Below are 22,212 nucleotides of genomic sequence, written 5' to 3'. Positions count from 1 at the left end.
CCGGGTCACGTTTAATCATCCAAGAGTGTCAGAAACAAAACCAAAATCCCAAATAAACCTTCTTTATATCAAATTCTTGACTCCAATACTATCATTATTTAGTTAGTTATTTTGTTACAATTGGCAGTTATGAATCTGATCGATTGGCCATCGCCTGTGGTGTGCCCCAGGGGGCAGTTCTTGGTCCTCGTTAGTTCAACTTATATATGCGCCCCCTGGGTTAAATAATACAAAACTTAAGCATTAATTATCACAACTATGCAGATGATACACAATTTTGTGTTCGTGTCACCAGACGACGGAAGCCCGACGGATTTATTGTGTCTGAAGCAAATAAACACCTGGATGAGAGATAATTTTCTACAATTAAATGAAGACAAAACTGAAATTATTCAGTTTGGCAGTAAAGAGAAGAGGGTCAACATTAGTAAACATGACCAACATTAGTAAACATGACCAATTGAAAAACATCAACAGAATTAAGTTTTCTCTCCCAGAAAGACCAGGAGAAACCCATCCATACCTTCATCTCTAAGTAGACTGGATTACTGTAATGGCCTTTTAACAGAACTTTCCAAAAAGCGCAATAAACAGCCGCAGCTCATCCAGAACGCTGCTGCTAGTTTTAACCAGGACAAAGAGATCTGAACACATCACACCCGTTTTAAAGTCTCTACACTGGCTTCCCATCACTTACAGAATAGTTTTTAAAACCCTACTGATTGTTTACCCAGAATATGCCCAGAATACATATATGTTCAAAGAATATAAACCCAGCAGGACCCTCAAACCCAAGGACTCGAGGCTAATCCAGACCAGAGTCTGGATGGGGATGCAGCATTTAGCTGTTATACTGAAAAAAAGTGGAACAAACTGCCAGTGGGGATTAAACTTTCACCAAATCCAAGAACCTTTAAATCCAGGTTAAAAACATTTCTTTTCTCATGCGCCTATGCATGAAATCTGCACGGTATTTTTATATTTTTAAAATTTTTTAAATTTTATTTTTATTTTTTACTTATCTTGCTTTTAATCATTTTAATCTAACTGTTCTGCATAATTTAGATTTTTCTTAATGATTGATTTCTCTTTCTGTAATGCTTCTGATGTTTTATGTAAAGCACTTTGAATTGCCTTGTGCATGAAATTTGCTGTACAAATAAACCTTGCCTTGCCTAAAGATTTCAGTATTTAGTGCATTACGAAAAAACAATACTTGTTTAAAATGGGTCAATTTGACCCGTAACAGCAGAAGGGTTTTTTTGTTTTCTTTTCTTTTGGTATATGTTATGGAATAGAAAGAGCAGTCCATTGCGTTCCACATCAAGCCAACTGTTCCTTTGCCCCCTCCCCCCCGCCCCCCTTTTCCCCTTCAAGATGCCCGATATTGCACACGGCAAATACATATTTCACAAACAACTACTTAGATTCATCTTTCAGGGTGTTGAATCAGCTTGTCGCAGTTTAATTCGCTTTTTCTCTGCGGGCACTTTTTTGGAGTGCTGTTGAAGTGTACCAAATTGAGATATAGATTTTTCTGTCTCTTTGAGCGAGGAATAAGATCACTTTGAAGAGGCGGTGTTAGGGATCACATGTGTTTAGCTGGAGAATGGCTTTTGCGCAACCCCCCCCAACCCCCCTCCCCGACACAAGCACCCACTGCAACGTACACACTCCACCCCCCCATGGGGACTTGAACACAACAACACAGATTTATGTGCACTTATCTGGCAACTCAATGACGATCTCTATCACTGCTTGCTCGTACTTTATATTCACTGCATAGTTAATCACAAATCATATGTAAATCTTAAAAAAAAAAATGGAATTGAAGCCAACAATCATAGTCATAAAAACATTAAATATGATCCTCACTCGCAGGGCTTTTTTTTTTGTAGATCAATATCAGAAATCAGGCCATTAAGCTCCCCTGAAAGCGATCGATATGTTATTATTTTTCATGTGCTGACTGTATTTAATACCCTCTATTAATATTTGCCCTTCGTGAGCAGGCAGGAAGCTATCCACCAGTTTTGTCTGGGGTCCTCCTGGATTACGTGCAAGTTGTGAATGGTGAATATGCCCACATTGTTAATGTATTTGGGAGAATTGGAAGCTTATGAGATGTTGAACCAAAAGTACTTATTTACTTATTGAAACCTCCCATTGTATTGCAGGTCAAATCGGTCCACGAAAAACCAAAAAGATTGCAATGGTTAGTAATTAAGTTAATCAAATCATAAGATGTAAACATTGCCATTTGCAAGTTTCTTTTTTTTTTTTATTATTATTTTTAGACAACTTTGGTTAGGTCTACTTGGATCGACCAACGAACATAATTTGCTGTTTCTGAGAAATAAACTTAAATATGGTCTGCTGAATGTAATGGTACTTTGAAAATAAAGTACCGGTAATCAGTATTTTTCAAGTTACTCTATTAAAGAGGCAGCGGAATGAAAATGAAATGGGAGCTGGTATTTTTGAGGATCCCGATTCTGATTACAACTTCAAGATCGGCATTTTTGCTAAATCTACATTGGACCATGGAGAGTCATTTCCTGCAAACATTTGGCTTGCAAAAAATGAGTTTGGTAGTTGTTATTAGTGTGATGAATGTAGACTAAATGTAAAAATAAATACTAGCTCATGCTTCATTTTTATTTCACTGCCTTAAGTCAGTGTTGCCACACTTATCTTGAAAATATAATTTGATTACTCCTTCATAACGTGACTTGAAAAATACTGATTACTTGATTTTCAAAGTATCATTGCATTCAGCAGCTGCATAAGGAACATTAACTAGGATGTATACAGACACTAGAAGGTGGACACGAACGCAATATGCGTTCTACTCAAGTACTGTATATCGTAGCACTCGCTAAGGTAACAAAGCGCCGTACTTAGCATAGCACGCTAACTTAGCATATAACAGGTGAACTGAGAGGAACTTGTCATATACACACACTGAGAGAGATTACAACTATCTTTGCTAATAAGTGAAATACCGCTAGCTCTCTAATTTCAATAACTGTGTCACTCTTAATGTCCTAACACACTTAAAATAAAATAATATCCGTCATATGCTGCTAAGAGGCTGAAATTCAGAGGGTTTGGACAATTTTAAATAAAACCAGGTCCCTGAATGGTTATTTAATGTGATCATCGTTTAGTTGTTGATTACTCACCTCTAGTTAAGTATTCCTTTGTCATCTAAATGCAAGATTATTGCTTACCTCAGTGGAACTTTGACTGCAGAGGGAGCCCTACAAAAAAAAAAAAATCCTCCTTACTACGGCTTTAAGGATTTAAAAAAAAAGGGATGCCCTTGAAGTGATATTGCTGATGATATGAGGTTAACGGTATAAGAGAACATAAACGACCCTTTAGTGTGTTAACTTATAGTGTTTGCACACGTGCTGACATGATGTACGCATGATGCCCCGTGTTGTTCTTTCATCTTTATGGGAGATCGCAGCGGGGATCAAATGCTCCTTTAAATCTCCCGCCCGTAAAACACTTGATGTATGCCGACGCCTCTGACACACCGGGGCGATGGAGCGCCGGGCCTCCAGAATGTATGTCAGGAATTAGGCACTAATACTCATTTTAATACAAATGAGCTCCCTCATAATGATGTGAAGGATCCCAGCAGCACACAGTAGGAGCCAGAGAATGGAAGGGGCCCAGTTAGCAAGCCACGGAGCGGTGATAAATCATCTGTAATTAAACACGCTGCAAGTGTACGGGCCGCGGCGGGGGGACCCGCTCGCCCATCCTGGTGGTCCGGCTGTTGTCTACGTTTCAAATTGGACTCTGCCTTTTTCCCTGAGAGGAAGTGCGTGCGATCGGAGTCGTTAAGTCCAAGTCGCAGTGGCCATAACGGACTTTTTACGAGTTGGGGAGATTATTATTCAGTTTTTCTGTTTCCATTAATGGCGCAGACGAAGGCTGAACATGGAGCATTACCCAAGGAGGCCGTAGAATTGAAGGCTGCGGACTTGCTTGTAAATCACAAAGAAGGGGGGGGGGGGGCTTGGAGGCATTCGAGATGACTCCAAACGTCGCAAGTTAAAAAAACCCAACAATGTGACTGGAAGCAATAATAGCCAAGAATTACCTAGAAGCCCCTTTGAGACCTACAGTCCCATTTTGATGTCCTTCATAGGAGCAACAGAAGAGCGCGAGCGACTCGACAGAGGGTTTATGGCCCCAATCGCAGTCACCCTCCCGGCGGATGTTCATTATGTGGTCACATTTATGATGTCCCTTAGTCGAGGCCAATATCGCCCATATATTTTCGACTATATGAGGCCATTTGGGAAAGTGACGCTCTTTGAGAGACAGGCAAGTCGCCTCCCACAATCAAATCCATTCAGGCTAAGGCTAAGATCCTAACCCAGCAGAATGCTAATGCTACGTGGAGGATAGCATGATGGTGGATTGCCAAATGCCACTCAGTGAAGATTTTCGATAACACTTTTTAGGGCTGTGTAATTAATGCAAATTCAATTACAATCACAATCATGACACTCCACGATTACAAAAATGGCATAATCATAAAAAACGATAATTGATATGCGACACAAAAAAATCATGCTTGAATTTATACATTTGCACGTTTTTTATTTTATAATAACTTATTTGATCAGTTTTGTTTGGTTGAAAAGGAACTTAGTGTTTCAAAGAAATATATTTGTCTATGTATTTTTTACGTTAAACATTTTTTTGGACCGAAAAATAAATTATCGTCTGAATAATCGTGATTTAAATTATAACCAAAATAATCATGATTAAAAAAAAAAAAAATCATAAATGAGCCACCCTAGCGCTTTTTTCAGTCCCATACCAGTAGGAATACTCACTCTTTGATAAGTCACGGTTACTGAGTACCTCTAGTACTTTTTATATATATATATATATATATATATATATATATATATATATATATATATATATATATATATATATATATATATATAAATACTTTTTTCCCTTAAGTATCAGTGGATGGTATTTACAGTCTCCACGAGTACCCGATACCTTAAAATAAGGCAGGTATCGGCTCGATACCTTGTATCGGTACTCGCTCAACCCTAGTTAAAATGAATACATCCGTAGCTATTGCTCTTTGAATTTCATAATCTCACGTTTCTTAGGCAGTAGTGCAATGAATAGAGCACATGGATGTAATCCTCTTGCAGACATGATGAATCAATCTTTCATGAATTTCACCCAGCTGAACACATTATGGATAATTGTCAAACAGAAACGTTTACACAGTCGAGGCATCCTGGTTGTTCTGTCACTATGCATCATAGAGCAGTGGTGCTTCTCAAAGGACCCCTCATATTGCAAATGTCATTGCATATAATTATCATGTCCACCCCAAAATGCCATGCAGGGCTGATCAAAAGTTTTACACTAAGTACACGCTAAAAAAAATACTTGGCTCTACAACAAGTACCACCATCATGACCTTAGTAGTATTATTATTAGTATTTTACTAAAAAAGTTAAATGCAACTGAACTGTACTTATGCTGTGATTCTTTCGCATACCACTCGAGAAAGGGGTACTGGTACACCACTTGGAGAATCAATGCCGTAAAGAGAGAAAAAAAAGTCACCAAGTGAAACAAATGTGTCTTTTTGCGAGAAAAACACTTCTAACATTATGAGAATAGTCTTGCTTACTTGTAAGGAAAAAGAACAAATATGTATTTTTAGAAGTCCAAGTTTTAAGAGGGAAGACTCTCGCGCTATACTATTCTTGAAAAAATACACCTTTTATGTTTGACTAAAAAGGATTTTATTGGTGTGAGTCCAGGTTGTAACTTTTTAAGAATGTTTGAAGTGTTAGAGGAGAACAGAAGCCAACGCGGCGCGCTCTGATCGTGTCGGCGTCGGCAGGATTGCGGAAAAGCCTTAATTGGGGAGCATCGGGTTATCAGGCTTAGGAACAAATCTTCATAGAAGTAATCAAACCTTGATGAATTCAAGCAAGCAGCTAAGCCCTCGTGTCCAGCCGCGATTCAACTAACCCCCCGTAGCTTAGCCCGTAGCTTTCCTACGATAACAACAACAACCAACAAACAAAAACAACACAATAAAATCACAAATCCCGGCGTTATTAGCGTCAGCATATGAGCTGCTTTCTTGAAAATGCAGACGCGGGCCCCCCCAAAAAAACGGAATAAAAATGCAATCAGCGGAGTACTTAGAAGGCTTTTGGAGAGCACGTGAAGCCTGTGTGCTGATCCCCTTGGCAAAATTGTCTTTGGCATCTTAACCGCGCTTGATTTCAAGCCTTGATTGACTCGATGAAGACGGGACAATCGAGGCTATTTTTGGCAAGAACAACAATCGGCGTCCCGACATTTGCGCCTCCTTTGGTCCTTGCGCTGATTGGGCCGCACTTGTTCCTTTGTTTTACATTTGGGCTGCTTGCACCAAAGTTTGTGTTTTACGGCGGTGATTATTGATTATTTGTCAAGGAAGAACCCGAGTGATTTTCAGTGAGATCCATTCAATTGTGCTCAAGTAGCTGGGGTAAAAATTGCCTGTATGTGCTCCATGGATGCAGTCTGAGTTTTTCAACGTATGAACGATAACTGCGCAATGTAGCTTATTAACTTAGCTCAACTCAACTAACTCAACTTAACTGCCAGTCATTTTCAGACCTATTTTTTACCCTAACATTTGAAAAAAATTGAAAAAAATATAAATAAGTGCCTGGGATTGACTGGCTGGACTGTGAAAAGACATAAAAACGTTTTTGGCACTGAATTAATAGGTCGACATGCATTTCTTTGCCAGCCATCCATCCATGCGTCCATCCATTATCCGAACTGCTTATCCTCACTTTTCAAATTAAACTGCTCACTGTATCTTACAATGAACTCAGCGGTTCTGTATGCGCTCCTTGTCCAATTTAACAATATTTTTGCACAGTTTTTTGGGGATGCTGACAATTTTGGTCCCCAGGGACTAAGGGTGAGGACTTCTTAAGTGCTTCAATGGGTTTGTATGCACTCCTCCTCGGTCTCAGTTGTCAAACAGTTTTCCAACTTGACAACAGTAATGATTAAAGTGCCCAGAGTGACTTATTATGAACTAGTCTGCATGCGCTTCTTGTCAGCCACACAGTGAGAATCAAGTTCTACTCTATTGTATTCGAAACAACAACAAAAAGTCAACCGTTGTTTTCAAGCTTAGCAATGATGACTACTCAATTTAGCTTATTATTAACTTAATGACTCTGGATGCTCTCCTTTGTCAGTGCCCTCAACTATCGACCGGTGTTTTCTAACGGAAGTCTCGGAAGCCGGGGTTAAAGGTGATCCCGAGTCCACGGCGTCTTTGGTGGCTTTTTCCCTCTTTTTTATGCCCGGCTTCAACTCCCTCTGCCGATGTTCTCAACTCTTTCATGAACTCTCCTGCAGCCGAACCCCATCATTTCATTTCCTTTCTTCTCTCCTCCCTCTCAATTTTCCGTCTAATTTTCCCTTCTCTCTTTCTCTCTCTCCCTCTCTCTCTCTCTCTCTCTCTCTCTCTCTCACACCCGCCTTGTGCGCTCCTCTGTTTTCCCCCTGTCAAGCTTTCCTCCCGCTCCCTCGCCGCCGTGGCCGCGTTTTGCCTTGTGTGGATATTAAGCTGTAACAGGCAATGCGCTCTGTTGCTCTCTGATGTATGTGTGACCTGCTTTCCGCCAGAGCCAATCTAGCCGCCTGCCTGCCCGCCTTTCTGCCTTTTCTGGGTTAGAGTAGCAATAGTCCTTGCTTGCATCCTGCACTAAGTGTCAAGGAGGTGAGTGAGGGATTACCCATAATGGCCTTTGTTCCGCTCGTATGGCTAATTTATTGCATGGTATATTATTTTAAGCAGCACGTTTGCACTAGTGTACAGCCATTGGTACCCTCCTTGACAAATGAAGCCCACACAGAAAAGGTTAATAATAAAATGGAACTGAAAATCCAAACAAACAATAACACATTTTAGCAACCCCCCCCTCCCTCCCAAAGAAATACAATATTCCGTTCCATTTTGTGCTTTTTGTGTAGCGCACTGAGATGCCATTAGATGACGCCAAAGCCCTGCCCAAAAGCCCAAAGCCCAAAATAGCACGTTGAAATGTCGTACTCTTTAAAACATAGAGAGTAATAAAATATATAAATACAACAAATAATTAAACAGTTGGTGCATGATAATTTAATGTTTCAATTTAATTAATTGTGCTGCTCCTTGGGGTGTGCCCGCCTCGGCCACCCGGGGGCAGTATAATACTTGCAGTCAAGCAGACAAAAACGAAGAGACTTCTAACTCAGTAACTCAGTCATTTTTGGTTTTTTTTGTGGAGGATTAACAAAGTTGTTAACAAAGTTCTCTGTCTACCCAGTAGTCTTGTATTCTCCTCATTTCCAGCCCAGGCCGTACAAAGAGAATATGGCACTAATGTGATGATGATGAGGAGAAATACTGCCGTTTATTGTTGTATTTGGCTTGTGCTGCTCATTCACATGCTAAAGCGGGCGGCGGGAAGCGGTTCAGGCGGGGGTGAGCGCCCCGAGGAGACAGGCCGATTCGGATCTCGAAACGTCACCAAGGTTCCCGAACGACGGGTGGGAAAAATATTTTTGGCGCTCGCTCGCCATCCGGTTTGGCCTGAGAGTCGCTGACCTGCGATATCGGTTTGGCCATTTTTGCGGTGCTTTTTCTTAACCGTGTTCGCACAACTTCTCCTAAAGGTTTATTTAAGGCCTCGCTCTCAGCCGTCATCAAAAACGAAGCCCGGCCCAAAGGGAAGAGCGACGGCAATTTGCATGGACGGGTTTGGCAGCCCGAGCGGCCGTGAAATACGGCCCTGGCGACGGTTATTGCGGTTGTAAAAGGCAGCGACATAAAATACAAAACAGAGAGCGGCGGCGTCTATTTATGGAGCAGATAATCGGCGCATTAATCAGCGCCCGTCATTTGCCACAAACACTTTTGCCCAGCTTTTATGTGGCGCGTCGGGTCAGCGTGTGATTGGCTGAGGTGCAAACAATGATCATGTGACATATGGGGGGGAACACTTTTAGCAAGGGGGACATGGATGTATTATCAATAGGCAACAATGACTTAGACAAGGCAAGGCAGCTTAGTTTAAGTGCAAGTCATACAAGGTGACTCAATGTGCTTATTGAAAATACATTTAAAGGCATTTACAAACAAAACATTTTAAGACGTTAAGCAAAGAGAAGGAAAACAGAAATATGTGACATTTAAAAGCAAAGTAACACATTAAAAAGCATTTACTAAAATTACATAAAGGGAAATTAACCCAAACATTTTTTTTTCAAGAATATGTTCCCAGCATTCCCACTATAAGCAGCAAAATCCCCCCCTTTTTAGCCATTTCTGGGGGCGGCCATTTTGTCACTTCTGTCGACTGAAATAACATCACAGTTGCTCAAGTCTCAGGTAACGACCAATCATGACTCAGCTTCAGAAAGCAGGTGAGCTGTGATTGGTCGTTCCCTGAACCCTGAGCAGTTGTGATGTCATTTTCCGTCGACAGAAATGACAAAATGGCCGCCCCCAGAAATGGCTAAAAAGGGGGGGATTTTGCTGCTTAACTCATATTCCACAAACGCAATTTTTATCAGAATGCCATGTTTCAACTAGTGGGCTTGCATAGAAAAAAAAAAAAAAAAATGTTTGGGTTGACTTCTGCTTTAAAGGACGTACAGCGCAGGATTTAGAAAAAAAAAAGGTCCTAGAAATCCTTTAAAAGGTCTCAATCATAATTATGGTGAAAAAAGGATCGTATTTAACCTGGATTTAAAAGCATTTACACTCGAGACTAACTTGAATTCTGATTGCCAGTTTATTCCATTTGCGTGCAGCATAACAGCTAAATGCTTATTCGCCATGTTTGCTTTATGCTCTGAGCGTCACTGATTGACCGCAGTCTGTCTGCTGATCTCACCAAATTCCACATCTGTGTACCCTGCTTCAATGATTTGAGCATTTCCATAACAATGTTTTGCGTTCATGCAGGAACTGTCCGTGGTGCTCAAGCCTTTGTGATGCAAGCAACCATCCCTCCACTTTCTGCCGCCTTTATGTCGAATCGTCACTTGAGTAGTGGATGGTTAACGACAATCATTGGTAAAGATTTTTTTTTGGGCAGGGATCAACTACTTTTTGGGCCTCTGATTGCAAAACGTTGATGAGGAACAAAAACGTGTGCGATTTTCTGAAGCGAGGGCATCGAAAGGGTTAAAGCAGCTCTCAATTATGGTGCATTGTTTCGCTTCTCTGACAATATTGCGCGTCTCGCACTCGCTCGCTCTCTCGCTGTCTTTGTGCTGCTTGAGGCTTCATCGGGGCTAAATGGAATTTAATGGACCTCAAGTGATTGGTGTACTTCCACAAATAAAGTGTCCATTCATATGTTAAGCAAACAAACACGTGTATTGTTTGCTCGAGTCGCACTCATGCAGACTAAGGGGGCTTATTTAAATGCATGAGTTTTTTTTTTTTAATACAGTATATATATGTATGCATATATTAATGTTAGGGAGAAAATATACAATATGGAAAAGTGAGGAGCAGTGATGCTGGTAATGCGTTACTCCAATATGACCATTTATATTTGGTAAGGAGTAATCCAAAACATTAATATTTCCTGACAAGTAATCACATTAAAATGATGATTCCCTATTCTTGTTCCTGGATGCATGATAAAAAAATGTTTTCCCCCACCGATACCGATAACCGATAACTTCCTGCTTCTCCAAACCAATGGCTTTTTTTGGTATACTACAAATAAATTCATTGTTGCATCTTGAACAAATAAAAAATATCAATCCCGCTTCCTATGAAAGTAGCGACGTCAGAGGTTTATTTAAAAAAGTGGTCAGCGACAACATACAGTTGTACATACATGTTTTGCTACTTTCTCAACTTTCAGATGGTGAGCCGATGAGCAATCTCAAAAGCTGTGAAGCGTATCAGTACCTATAAATAAAGTTGGTCGAGTTTAGTCCCCACCCGTGTTTTATATATATTTAATATTAATGCTTCAAAGCGTATATCACTCACAAATTATGTCAATACTGCACAATGCACAAATACACGTACTCACACACTTTTACTTTGTAGATAAAGGCAGGACCCCCAAAATGTTAGTGCTACTCATCATTTTCATGTGATGCTTCCGAGGACCAAGATAAAAACAAATCATTAAAAATATCACAATATCAACGATCTGTCGTTTGTATTCCAACGTTTTCTGAACCGCTTCTCCTCACTATTATTGATTAGCTTAGCCATAGCTCGGCTCGGCCGCCCTGCTTTTGCTTACGTCGCCTCCACCGCTTAAAATAAAAACAATTTTGTCAAGTGAAAAAAAATGCTGTCTTTATTTCATTTTTATTAAAAACTTTATTTTTGAACATTATTATGAAAAACGCACTTAACGGCCGCTTCTGAATGTAACTAAAAAATGTAATCTAAGTAACTAAGTAGCTTTTCTTTCAAGGTGCCTGTGGCAACACTTTGTCTGGCTGCCTGTTTGACTCTCCAAATCTACTTGTTTCGCATAACCGATGCCTCTTAATTTGCGCCCAATTCATCAAGTTGCGCACGATAAGGGAGGTGAAACAAAGCACAAGCCCTCCCTCCCGCTCTCTTCTCCTTCCTTCCTTCATGTCGCGGCTCCATTCTTTTTTTTTTTTTTATTCCCCAGCAGCGCCGCAGAATATAAATGCAAATACTACGGCGCTATTGGAGGCTCTCATTTAATGGAATCGATAATCGTATGCAGAATGGCGGCGAGGGACGGAAAATTACCAGCAGGAATTTGATATACAGTACAGTTGTTTACAATTTGCCCGCCCCCAAGGGCGTCTGGCCAAACTTCATTTGCTGCCGTCAGTCTCCCGCTTGCAATGATGCAAGGTTGTAAAATGGCCGAAAACTGCAACACATCCGCAACATTGATTCCTTGGTCGTAAATTGAATTCGGTAAAGGATCGACAATAAATTTCCCGACCGTTGAATCCACGCGCAATGTGGTGAAAAAACAAAACTGGCAAAATGGAAATACAATCCGTAGGATTGCATTATTTTGATTTATTTTCTCGTTCGTTTTCTTCTTTTGGTGAATTGTTTCATGTTGTCTCATTTGTTGTGTGGTTAAATTAAAAAAAAAAAAAAAACCTGCGAAGTGATATTAGTGATTTGTTTCTAAATCCATTCAATATGTTTGACGATAAATGCTGAAAACGTGCAAAGACTGAAGTCAATTTAGTAGTGAGTTGTTGAGATTTAGCAGTAACTTTCTTTTCCTTTTTTAATTTTGCTTTACTTTTCTCATTTTGTGATATTTAAATGAATGCTATTGGTGGGTCAATTTCTTCAGAAGTACCTTTTGCCACTTTTAGCTTACCTTAGCTTGAAACCCTACTCTGAAATAAAAATCCTATTTTGGCACTTTTATCTTACCTTAGCTTGAAACCCTACTCTGAAATAAAAATCCTATTTTAGTACCCCAATTTGAAACCCAAACCCTAGTTTGAAACCTACTTTGAAACCCTTACCCTGGTTTTGCACCTTTCTCTGAAACCAAAACTCCATTTTAAAAGTTTGAAACCCTAATTCTAGCTTGAAACCCTACTTCAAACCCCTAACCCAATTTTGAAGCCCTAATTTGAAACCCTAAAGCTGCTTTAAAATCCTACTCTGAAACCAAAGCCTTAGTTTAATACCCTCATTTGAAACCCCAACCAAAGTTTGAAACCCATACTTTCAAACCCTAAAGCTGCTTTGAAATAAAACTTTGAAGCTAAACACTAGTTTAAAACCCTAATGTGAAACCTAATTGCTAGTTTGAAACCCAAATTTTAAACCCTAACCCGAGTTTAAAATCCTTATTTGATACCTTACTCCTAGTTTGAAACCCCGATTCGAAAACCTAACTCTAGTGGGAAAACGTAAATCTCTAACCCGAGTTCAAAACCCTAGTTTGAAACATTTTTGAAGCGTAACATGATATCGTAATAAAACCTAATCGAGGGCTTCGAAATAATTTGGATAGTATACTGACATGAAATAAGGGAAGAGAGATTTTCTATTTGTTGCGACCTACTGTAGTGGTGGACCAGCCAGGACACCTCTCAGGGGCAAATGATATATTAGCGTGCGGTTCCTTTAAAGATATCACTGCTCATTAAAAAGGACACTTGTGAAGAGTGATGTGTTTGTTTGTTTGTTTGTTTGTTTGTTTGAAAGAAGAAGCTATTCCTTAGTGCTGCTCTAACAGATTCAAAAGTGAAATCAAGAAAAACAAAGCGGCCCCTCATTAGCGGCACACCTGGACAGAAAGAACACCCTCCCCCAAGTAAAAACATGCTGAGTTCTCCTCATACACACACCAAAAATAGAAGCCGTTTTGTTGCATAAATACGGCAAGCCCGTGAGGAGAGTCTCTTCTACTTCCTGGGGTTTATTTTCTTGTAATTTGTCTCATTGTTGTCGGCACAGCTGTTGTTGTCCCGGTTGGCAATTATTCAAATTTATTCGTTTTCGCAGTTTAATGGCCCTAGGTGAGCGGCGGCCATCCGACCTAGTTGCCTCCTCACAAGACTTCGGGACTGAGGGTTTCTCCGGAGCTTTTTTACTCGCATTTGGAAATGGAACCTTGTTTTTCCTGATGTTTGGACCTTTCTTTGAAGTGTGTCTGTTAGTTTGAGTGAACAAGTTGTGAAGGAAAGCGTGGAAAGAAAGGCTTTCCTCACCAGAAAGTTAAACACTTGCATCGCAACGCTACTACTGCACGGTTGGGACTGAGGACTTGTGCGATCATTTGCAGTATCTACAGTATTTTTTTCTACAAGATGTACCAGTCTTTTGGGGCAGACAATTGAAAAGACAATCAACCAAAAGTAGGGTGGACTTTCGCGAGCAAGGTTAATAAAATGGCTGAAATGGGAAGTGAGGGTGGTGGTATGTATGGTGAGCAGAGAGCCAAGATGGAAATGCCGGTAGGATTTCATGCTGCTACATGCGAAATCTGTCTGGCGAGTTTTTTCTTTTAACCCAAGAACACTAACGTCAAAATTAGTAGCGCCATCACGAACGTCAGGTACATTTAACCCGATGTAATATCCCGGATAAAATAGTTTTCATCAATTTATGCAAAAGTAAAACACTGTATGCCAAATTGAAAGTTGTTTTATCCACAATATCACATAAAAAAATCGTGTGAGTGAAAATCACCCGATGTCAGTGTTCTAGGGTTTAGGACACCAGAAAATTCCCAAATGTGCCTAAAATGGCTGCTTGACACCAAAGTGGTTGATCTCCTGTGTCCTTCTGGCAATGAGTTCTTGACGTTTTTATGGTTAGGCCCAAATGTCATAACAGCCATGATGTTCGCTTTGAGAAAGACCCCTCGTATCACAGGAGACGAGTTGATGGCTGGGCGGGTGTAAAGTGATCACCCTTCGTCTGGACCCCTTCAAATGCTGATTGGGCTCCTTCGGCGCCAGGCAGTAATCGGACATAGCTTTTAATTGTGGATTTTCACACTTGTGCGATTCCGTGCGCTCCTCGATTCACCCTGATCTACTTCATGCGCTACTCGATCAGGAATGACAGGTGAAAAACATTAAAGCGATTTTATTGAGAGTGAAATGGGGGAGCGCCAGCGAGGGGGTCGTCACCTGCCGACGGTAACGAAAATCAGTCAGATCGGCGGGTGCATCAGCATGCAGGGGCCGTCGCTACTTTACAACGTCTGACGGATTTCAACGGCTGACGGAAGTCGCCTGGAATCAGCGGGATTTTGGTTCTCGAAACTAACCCAACAAGTCCAAGTAGAAGGGCTATTTTTTAGCGTTGCGGATGAATGTGTGGAGAGCCTTCTGAGTAGATCAGAATCTACAAAAGTTCATACTTTGTTCCCTGCAACACAATGGTGCTCCACTTTTCCTTCTAGTGTATTATTCATATTTGACAGGAGTCCTAGCAGCAACTTGACAAAGTGCCCTTGGTGTGTCCGACTTAATGGTTCAAGTATGGACAGTTGAGCCCGGCCAGCGGAATTCTGCCAAGCGTGGCTCCCGTCCAGCTTCTCAAAGATATCAGCGGGTGTTGGGTTGAAGTACCGCAAAACACACTTTGCACTAATGCAATTAATATTCAAATTGTCCCGTACCACTTCTGTTAGTTAAAAGGGATCGTTTCCCCCGTGCGGACGCCGGACAGCTCTATTGGGCTACATTTAAGAGATGACTCATTTCCCTATTCCAGGGCAACCAAAACTCTCCTGTCTTGCCAAGCAGACATATGCTCCAGGTTTATCATCCTTTTTCACGTTTTACAATCTGAAATCCGTCGAGGCGAATCCGCCGTTTTTGTGTGTTTTGTTAATGCTCTAATCAAGTTTGTTAAATTGCTTTTTAGCGTGATTACAGGGAGGTTCGGGCGAGCGGGACGGGTCGGCGGGGGGGGGGTCTACCACGGGTGTTTTCTTCTTCAAACTCATTTGTCATGCATGGGACAAAAGCAAAGAGGGATTTCAAGGACGAGGTTTTAGACACGTCTGCTCTATTGATTGGTTAACGAGCCCGCATTCAGAGCCACTTCCACATTGAGGGGCACGGACACAATGGAGCACATTTGCCCGCCGCACAATGCGGGCACGCGGCGGTCGAGGGAGGGGGGGGGGGGTACGGGCACACTCTCGGGCCCTCTGCCAGGGTGGAGGACGATGCCAGGTGAGAGGACTGACAATTGGGAAAAGAGGCAATGTGGGAGTAAAATGGGACAAAAAGGGAATGAAAAATGTTTTGGTGAAGCTGAGAAAAACTTTGGCGATTATATTTAGAAAATCTATTCACCTGTGCGGGTTACCTTGCGTTTTATCCTCCAAGACAACAGGAGGCAGCATGCTACCAGAAAGTGATGAAAGGACCTCGAAGAACATTGCTCTATTATTATATTTAATGATCCAGACATAAAACTGACTTGAAAATGTTCACTTAATTTAGCTCGAATGGCTGTTTTTGACATGTTGACCAATGTTTGCGAACACTGGACGAAGCAGTTTATTGCTCATTGTTGACAAACCAATCATCCAGTCATGAAAACTTTTCATAAAATTTGCAGTCCACTTAAATTAGGGCACCTTTTCGAAATATATTCAAAAAGCTAGGTGCTAGTGTTTTAATTTATTTGGATTCCGAAAATGTCTAAAAATGGACGGCTCGGCACGGCGCGCCCTCGCTCTCACTCTCTTTCTGTCGTCTCGTGGCTTTAAAAATACACTCCGTCTTCCGCGTTTGCTTTCATCGCTTGTGACACCCTCCTTGTCGCTCGCTCGCTCGCGCCGGTTAGCCGCACCGTGTCGTCCTCGGCTCGACTAAGCTGTCTGCCCCCCCCCCAGCCGCCCCCCACTACCGCACCCTACCCCTCTCCCCACCCACCTTGCCGCCTGTCTGTCTCTCGCTCGTCCTACCTGTCTTCTCCTGTATGGATCATTGCCTTTGTGTTTCTCTCTTTGCCTTTCTCAGCCTGTCCTCGACGATTTGCGGCGACCTGGCTGTGTGGTTTTAGCGTCTGTCACGAGCTGTCTTGTCTCAACCCCCCCCCCACCCTGATTTTTTTACTTGTATTATTTTTTTCTCGATGTGTTTCCGCTCGGATAAAAGGACGGCCATTACTTTCAGTCTTACTTTCTAACTTCTGAATAAGTCTTCGAAAAGTTTGCGCAATTGTCCTTTGGACCGAATGGAGTGCGTTTGGTTTTGGGCATTTGGTCATCTCATGATGGTGTATGGACTGAGCTTGGCACTGAAAGTTTGACAATTAGCCGTCAAGCACAAAACTCTCACAACCCAGCTCCGAGAATTGCGATCTTGAGCAAAAAAGCTGTGTATGAAGAAGTTACTTTCTTGCGGACAGCCATACATCATATTCAGTTACCTGTCACTGCGCCACCAAGTAGCGACAGGAAATGGCCCCAAATTACAGGCGTTATACATCAAAACTCCACATTCGATAATTATTAGACATCTTCCGTATTCCTACTGGGTCTATCAGAAAGATGAATGATGTTAAATTGCAACGCGTCCGAGTTTCGGTGGATGGATCAATTTCGCCGTTGAACATCCAAATGCAATCACTTCAGTGCAGATGATGATATCTCCTCCAATTGTGTTTGTTTTCATCTGGCCAGCCGGCAAGCACACGCCGCCACCGCCGCCTTGCTCCTGTACTCAGAAGTCATTTTCCTGGGCCGTAAAACATTGAGCTGTTAAATTTCTTTATGCGTCCCGCTCCGGCCTGCGGCCCTCGAGGTTTCCTGGTGCTTTTTAAATTGAATGATTGCCTGCAGCTCTTGGCTTGTTTAACCTCTGCAGTGGCAGCGACTGTATTTTTAGAAAGTTTTGCGCCCCTCCCTCGCACCTGAAGTACGCAACTGTGTGCCTAAGGAAGTGTGTGTGCAAGCAAAAGACAGTTAGGTAAGGTTTGGGGTGGTGGGGGTGGGGGTGGGGGGGTGGGGGTACTGCCTTGAGCTGTGCATGAGTGCAAGACAGCACGATTGCGTGTGCATGCAAGCATGTGCATGTGACATGACTAGCCTTTTCCTTATTTATGACCCTCACCTCCATCCAGGCTACCAATTTGTCTGAGGAGTACAGGGAAAAAGGACGCCCCCAAAAAAGGCAATTGGGCGATTCGGAGGTGAGCGCCGTTCTGCGCCCGTTAGCTTTTATGGCCTACTAAAGAAGAGAGCGAGAGTGAACATCCTTCCTCTCTTGATTGACTCCCCCCCCCCAACAATTCATGGGCTCTGACACAAGCGCCAGTCTCTTGACTGGCAATAATGGACATCTCACTACCTTGGATGTACGGGGGGGAACTACGGGCTGGCTACAGCAAAACAAGGACGAATAATGACTTCCCATAAACATAGCAGCTCTCTCAGGTTGTTCTCCGAGAATTAACATTGCGGGACAGCCTGTGCATTATGGCCTGCTTTTTGACTATAAGTAAACATTAATTTGTTTTCTCAACCGCTTATCCACACTGGGATCATGGATGTGCTGGAACTTATCCCAGCCTTGACCACAGCCATAGAAACAAAAGTCTGGACACTCTTTGAACTCTCCGCATTGGTTAAATCCACATCACATTGTTTATGGACGCCATGTTGTTTCTAATCCCGGTATTGACTTGCATTAGCCTCAATAGGTTTTTCACCTTTTTACAGTAAGAGTATTTTTGGTATATTTTTAGAATGTTGTTGGTTGTGGCTGCTCCACTCTTCTTGGACAAGCCGTGCGGATGCACCGATTCCCGAAAATCACAAAAAGATGACACCTGTGGGAAGCAAACCTTACATTGAACCACTGCCTGCCATTTTAGAGCATTTTGACATTCATAAGACCCACAGGATACTGCGATCAATGTTTATGTACACCAAACTACTAAATGAAGGAATAGAGTCTCTCCTTTGACCAGGGGGAAAAAAAGTCTGCCTTTTTCTACCCATCCGATCATTATCCAAACCGCTTATTCTCACAAGGCGTGCTGGAGCCTATCCCAGCTGTCTATGGGCAGCTGATCTCATATCTAAAATGGGACATGCATATCATCTACTGGTGGTTGTGTGTCAGTAAAGTTGTTTCCAAATTTGAAATTTACAGTGGAGGAGCATCAGATGCCCCCCGTTGAAAAAACAAAACAAATAGTGTACAAGTATACTTGTTAATAGTAGTGAATGAATAAATAAAATAGTAATTCAAAAATCTTTAATATCATTACTTCAAAAAGGTGAACAATGAATTTGAATAATTTTTCAAAATAGGGTGATTTCCAACACAAGCCCCGCCCCCTGAAGGCTTTGTTAAATAAACTACAAAATGAACCAACTTTGTCAAATAAAATCAATTCAAGTTGATTTAGCTAGGCAGCTAACTGACAGACAGACACACTATTGACTGTTAGCCAACTAGCTAATCAGTGGATAGCTAGATTCAAGTTAGCTTAGCTTATCTAGCCAACTCAAAGATAAAACAAAGTCAGACAAATTAAGGCAAGTAACTCGCAATCTTAATAATCGGAGCCTACAGTATTTCTTTTACAGTTCACTCAGTGGCCATGACAACAATCTCAGATTAACATAAAATCTCTATATTTTGAGTTTTCTATTCCTTACATAGAGTCCATTTTGGAAATAGTCAAATGTGTTGCATGTCAAGATGGGTGACAATATGGCTGTGACTGTCCTGACTTCTCTGGATTTGCCTTGTATTCACACTCCCATTCACACCCATGAACAATATACAGTCTTCAATGTTTCACCGTGATGGTACACTGGCTTGTAATAAGGAGAATAGCACCTCGTTGCGTCCTCGATTTCGCTGGTGCGTAATATTAGCGGACCAGCCAGGACGCCTCTCAGGCTGGTTTAGGGTTGTTGTTTGTTTTCTCTGTGACACATGCAGAATTCTCTTCCAAAGTTTACTTCCGTATTTCCACTTTGAGGTGTGTGTGTGTGTGTGTTTTATATGTGTGTGCGCATTATATGAGTTTACCATGCGCCCCCACATTACTTGGGTACGCAATATATGAGAGTGCAAAGGGAAGGAACCCAGGCCACGCTTGTGATTCAATACGCACCCCCCGTGGACCAAGGCTTACGGGAGTGCATGTGCTGATGAAAAAGTAATGTAGTGTGTCTGCAAGGTACTGCTGGCTTTTCCCTCGTGCTTCCTGAACTCCAACAACTCATCTTCCACACTGGGCTGCCTTCCTTTTCCCCCTCTTTCTCGCTCTCTCTCTCTCGTTTTTTTCAAATTATAGCTAAAAACAGATCCCGAAAATGTGTTTCTTTTGGTTTTCACGTCATTCAAAGTAGTTCCAAAGTAAGTGTCAATTTTTTTTTTTTTTTTTTTTGTCCAAGTATAAATAAACCTATGATCATGAATATGGATCTCATGCAAAAAGTCCCAAATGTTTTGGTTTTGGAAATTGTTTTAGGCAAACACGTTTGAATAAGCGTCCCTCGATTCCCAACATTATTTGCATCTTTTGGTCTTGAATAAACTAACAAAAGACAGAATATTACACATGAAACCCGGATGGGACAGTGGTAAGTTAAAACCGTCCCTGGGCTTGGAGCGCTGACTTGGCAAAGTTACTTGATACTGCTCTGAAAAGTCTGCAGCCTCATTAGAAAAAGTTTATCCAAGGACTCCACTATTTATCTACTGATTCCTTGAAACGTGTTTCTTGCACTGTACTTATCACAGCACACATTTTCTATCGCAACATGACATTTGGTTGGCAGGGAGACCAACAAAACAGTCTCAAGAAACCATGCCCGAAAAGACACTGCCATTGTCGTTTGAAAGAGCCATTTAATTGTTTTTTTTTCGTTTTCAGGATTTTGTCCAATTCCTTCCAAATTTCAACCACATATTCAAGATAGATGATCAACCCTAAACGAAATATATATATATTGTTGAAATGAATGCGGAACACGGCAGCAAAGTTTGATGACTCGGCCTAAAACAGCCAAACTCAATAACTCAGTCGTCTTGCTTTTCAGTTGCAGACTTCTCTTAGTTCCTCTTATTAAATCCTAATGTTCCTGCATCGTTTATGATCTTATTTAACTTCCAAATCTGATCAACATCATTTCACCTGCCTTGCTGCGTAAACATGATGGTTCCCGAATGTTCCCAAAGTATTTTGCTAATTTTCTTAAGCACACAGCATCATCGCGCTCTCTTGAATTCATATGTCGCTTCTACGGATGCGCACCACCGGCCTTGTTTCCGCCGCTCGGGAGCCGAAGCCCATTTAGCGGCGCTTGTTTGGCATTTGTGGTGCCAACACATACAAAACAGCACATTAGCATAAAAACGGGCAAAAGCGGGCCAAAAGAGCCGTAATTGCTATTGACAGAATTAACAAACACATTAGCACCCCGCATTAATTAGAGAGTCAAATGTAAAAAGTGTCATGAATAGCGGACAGCTGTCATCCATCATCCCTCTCATTGGAGTTTCACGGCGATTCATTTTCCGACGCCTAATTTGCTCCATTCGGGTTGCGGCTGCTTGTAATGACACTACCAAACGGTCAGCGCCACAACCGAGCTGAAATACGCCGTCGGGTCGGGGCCATTTAGCTCGGGGAGAGGTAATTGATTGATTATTTTGCCTTGCAATTAGAGGAGTGTTGGATTAGCGCGGGCTTGAAACTAAAAACAAAATGTCAAATCAATGCTGATAGCGCGAATGAACCGATTGAACCATTTATCACACATAAATTTTAATTCAGGCTTTTGCTTCTTCTTCTTGTGTCAGGCGCTGGTGGGCGTGGACATGGAAAAACACTTTCCCTTCCCTTCTCAGGTAGGTCAACTCCTTTTTACATATTCTGATCAACCATCAATAATTGTGTCGGCGTGGTGGAATTTGAGCCAATTGAACATTTTCTAATCATCAAAGTCATACTGTGTCCTCGCTGTGCCTCCAGTCAACCAGCACGTGCACACAGCAATTAATTCAGGCCAACTGTGCTGTATTGGTGGACCAGCCTGGACAGCGTTTGGTCGATTTAGATCGAGGAAAAAAACATGTGGTCTATTTGGTGGACCAGGGGTTGTGTCAATTTATTTTCGTTTCATGTTTATTCGAATAGGGTCAGATGCCACAACATAGGTGAATGAAAAAGCAATCTCCAATGCACAGCATCGCAGCATTTATAGTTGATGCAAATTTCCAATGCCTGTCCCCTAGAACGGCTTTTAAACAAACGATCAGAAAAAAAAAATGCTTTTAAGACCCGAGCAACTAAGTTAGTTTTAATGTTTCTTTTTAAAATTCAGTTAGCGCTAATTAGCTTTCATAGCTAATTTTTTATTTATTTTTTTCAAAAAATTCTTCATTTTAGTTTAGTTTTTGATTCGTTTTAGTAGTAGTTTTAGTTTTTTTTTTTTTTTTTTAAATGTGGAGTGTTTGTCGAGTGCAACATTAAAAAAAAGTTTGCAAAGTATTTTGTAATAAAGTAACGTAGACTACAATTCTTAAACGACTCGTTGACCTTCCTTCTTTAATACAAATGTACACCAATACCGAAATACACTTAAAATGAACCCTGAAAGCTGATGTATGATATTAATTGACAAAAACAAAGGACATTCTTGCTTT

General features: G+C 41.5%; 1 protein-coding gene across 3 annotated transcripts in view; it reads left to right on the top strand.

Moving 5' to 3' along the window:
• ppargc1a (peroxisome proliferator-activated receptor gamma, coactivator 1 alpha) overlaps positions 1-22,212 on the top strand; it is a 185,244-nt gene that overhangs the window by 58,204 nt on the left and 104,828 nt on the right. For all 3 annotated transcript variants that reach the window (XM_086014432.1, XM_086014465.1, XM_086014422.1), the window contains exon 2: positions 21,367-21,414. In XM_086014432.1, coding sequence (XP_085870558.1) covers positions 21,367-21,414 — 48 coding nt within the window. The remainder of the gene's footprint in view (positions 1-21,366; positions 21,415-22,212) is intronic.

This window comes from Filicampus tigris, chromosome 2 (genome assembly GCF_054856515.1).
Source record: "Filicampus tigris isolate MCC_2025a chromosome 2, RoL_Ftig_1.0, whole genome shotgun sequence".
Lineage (NCBI taxonomy): Eukaryota > Metazoa > Chordata > Actinopteri > Syngnathiformes > Syngnathidae > Filicampus > Filicampus tigris.
This window is presented reverse-complemented; position numbering and strand designations above follow the sequence as displayed.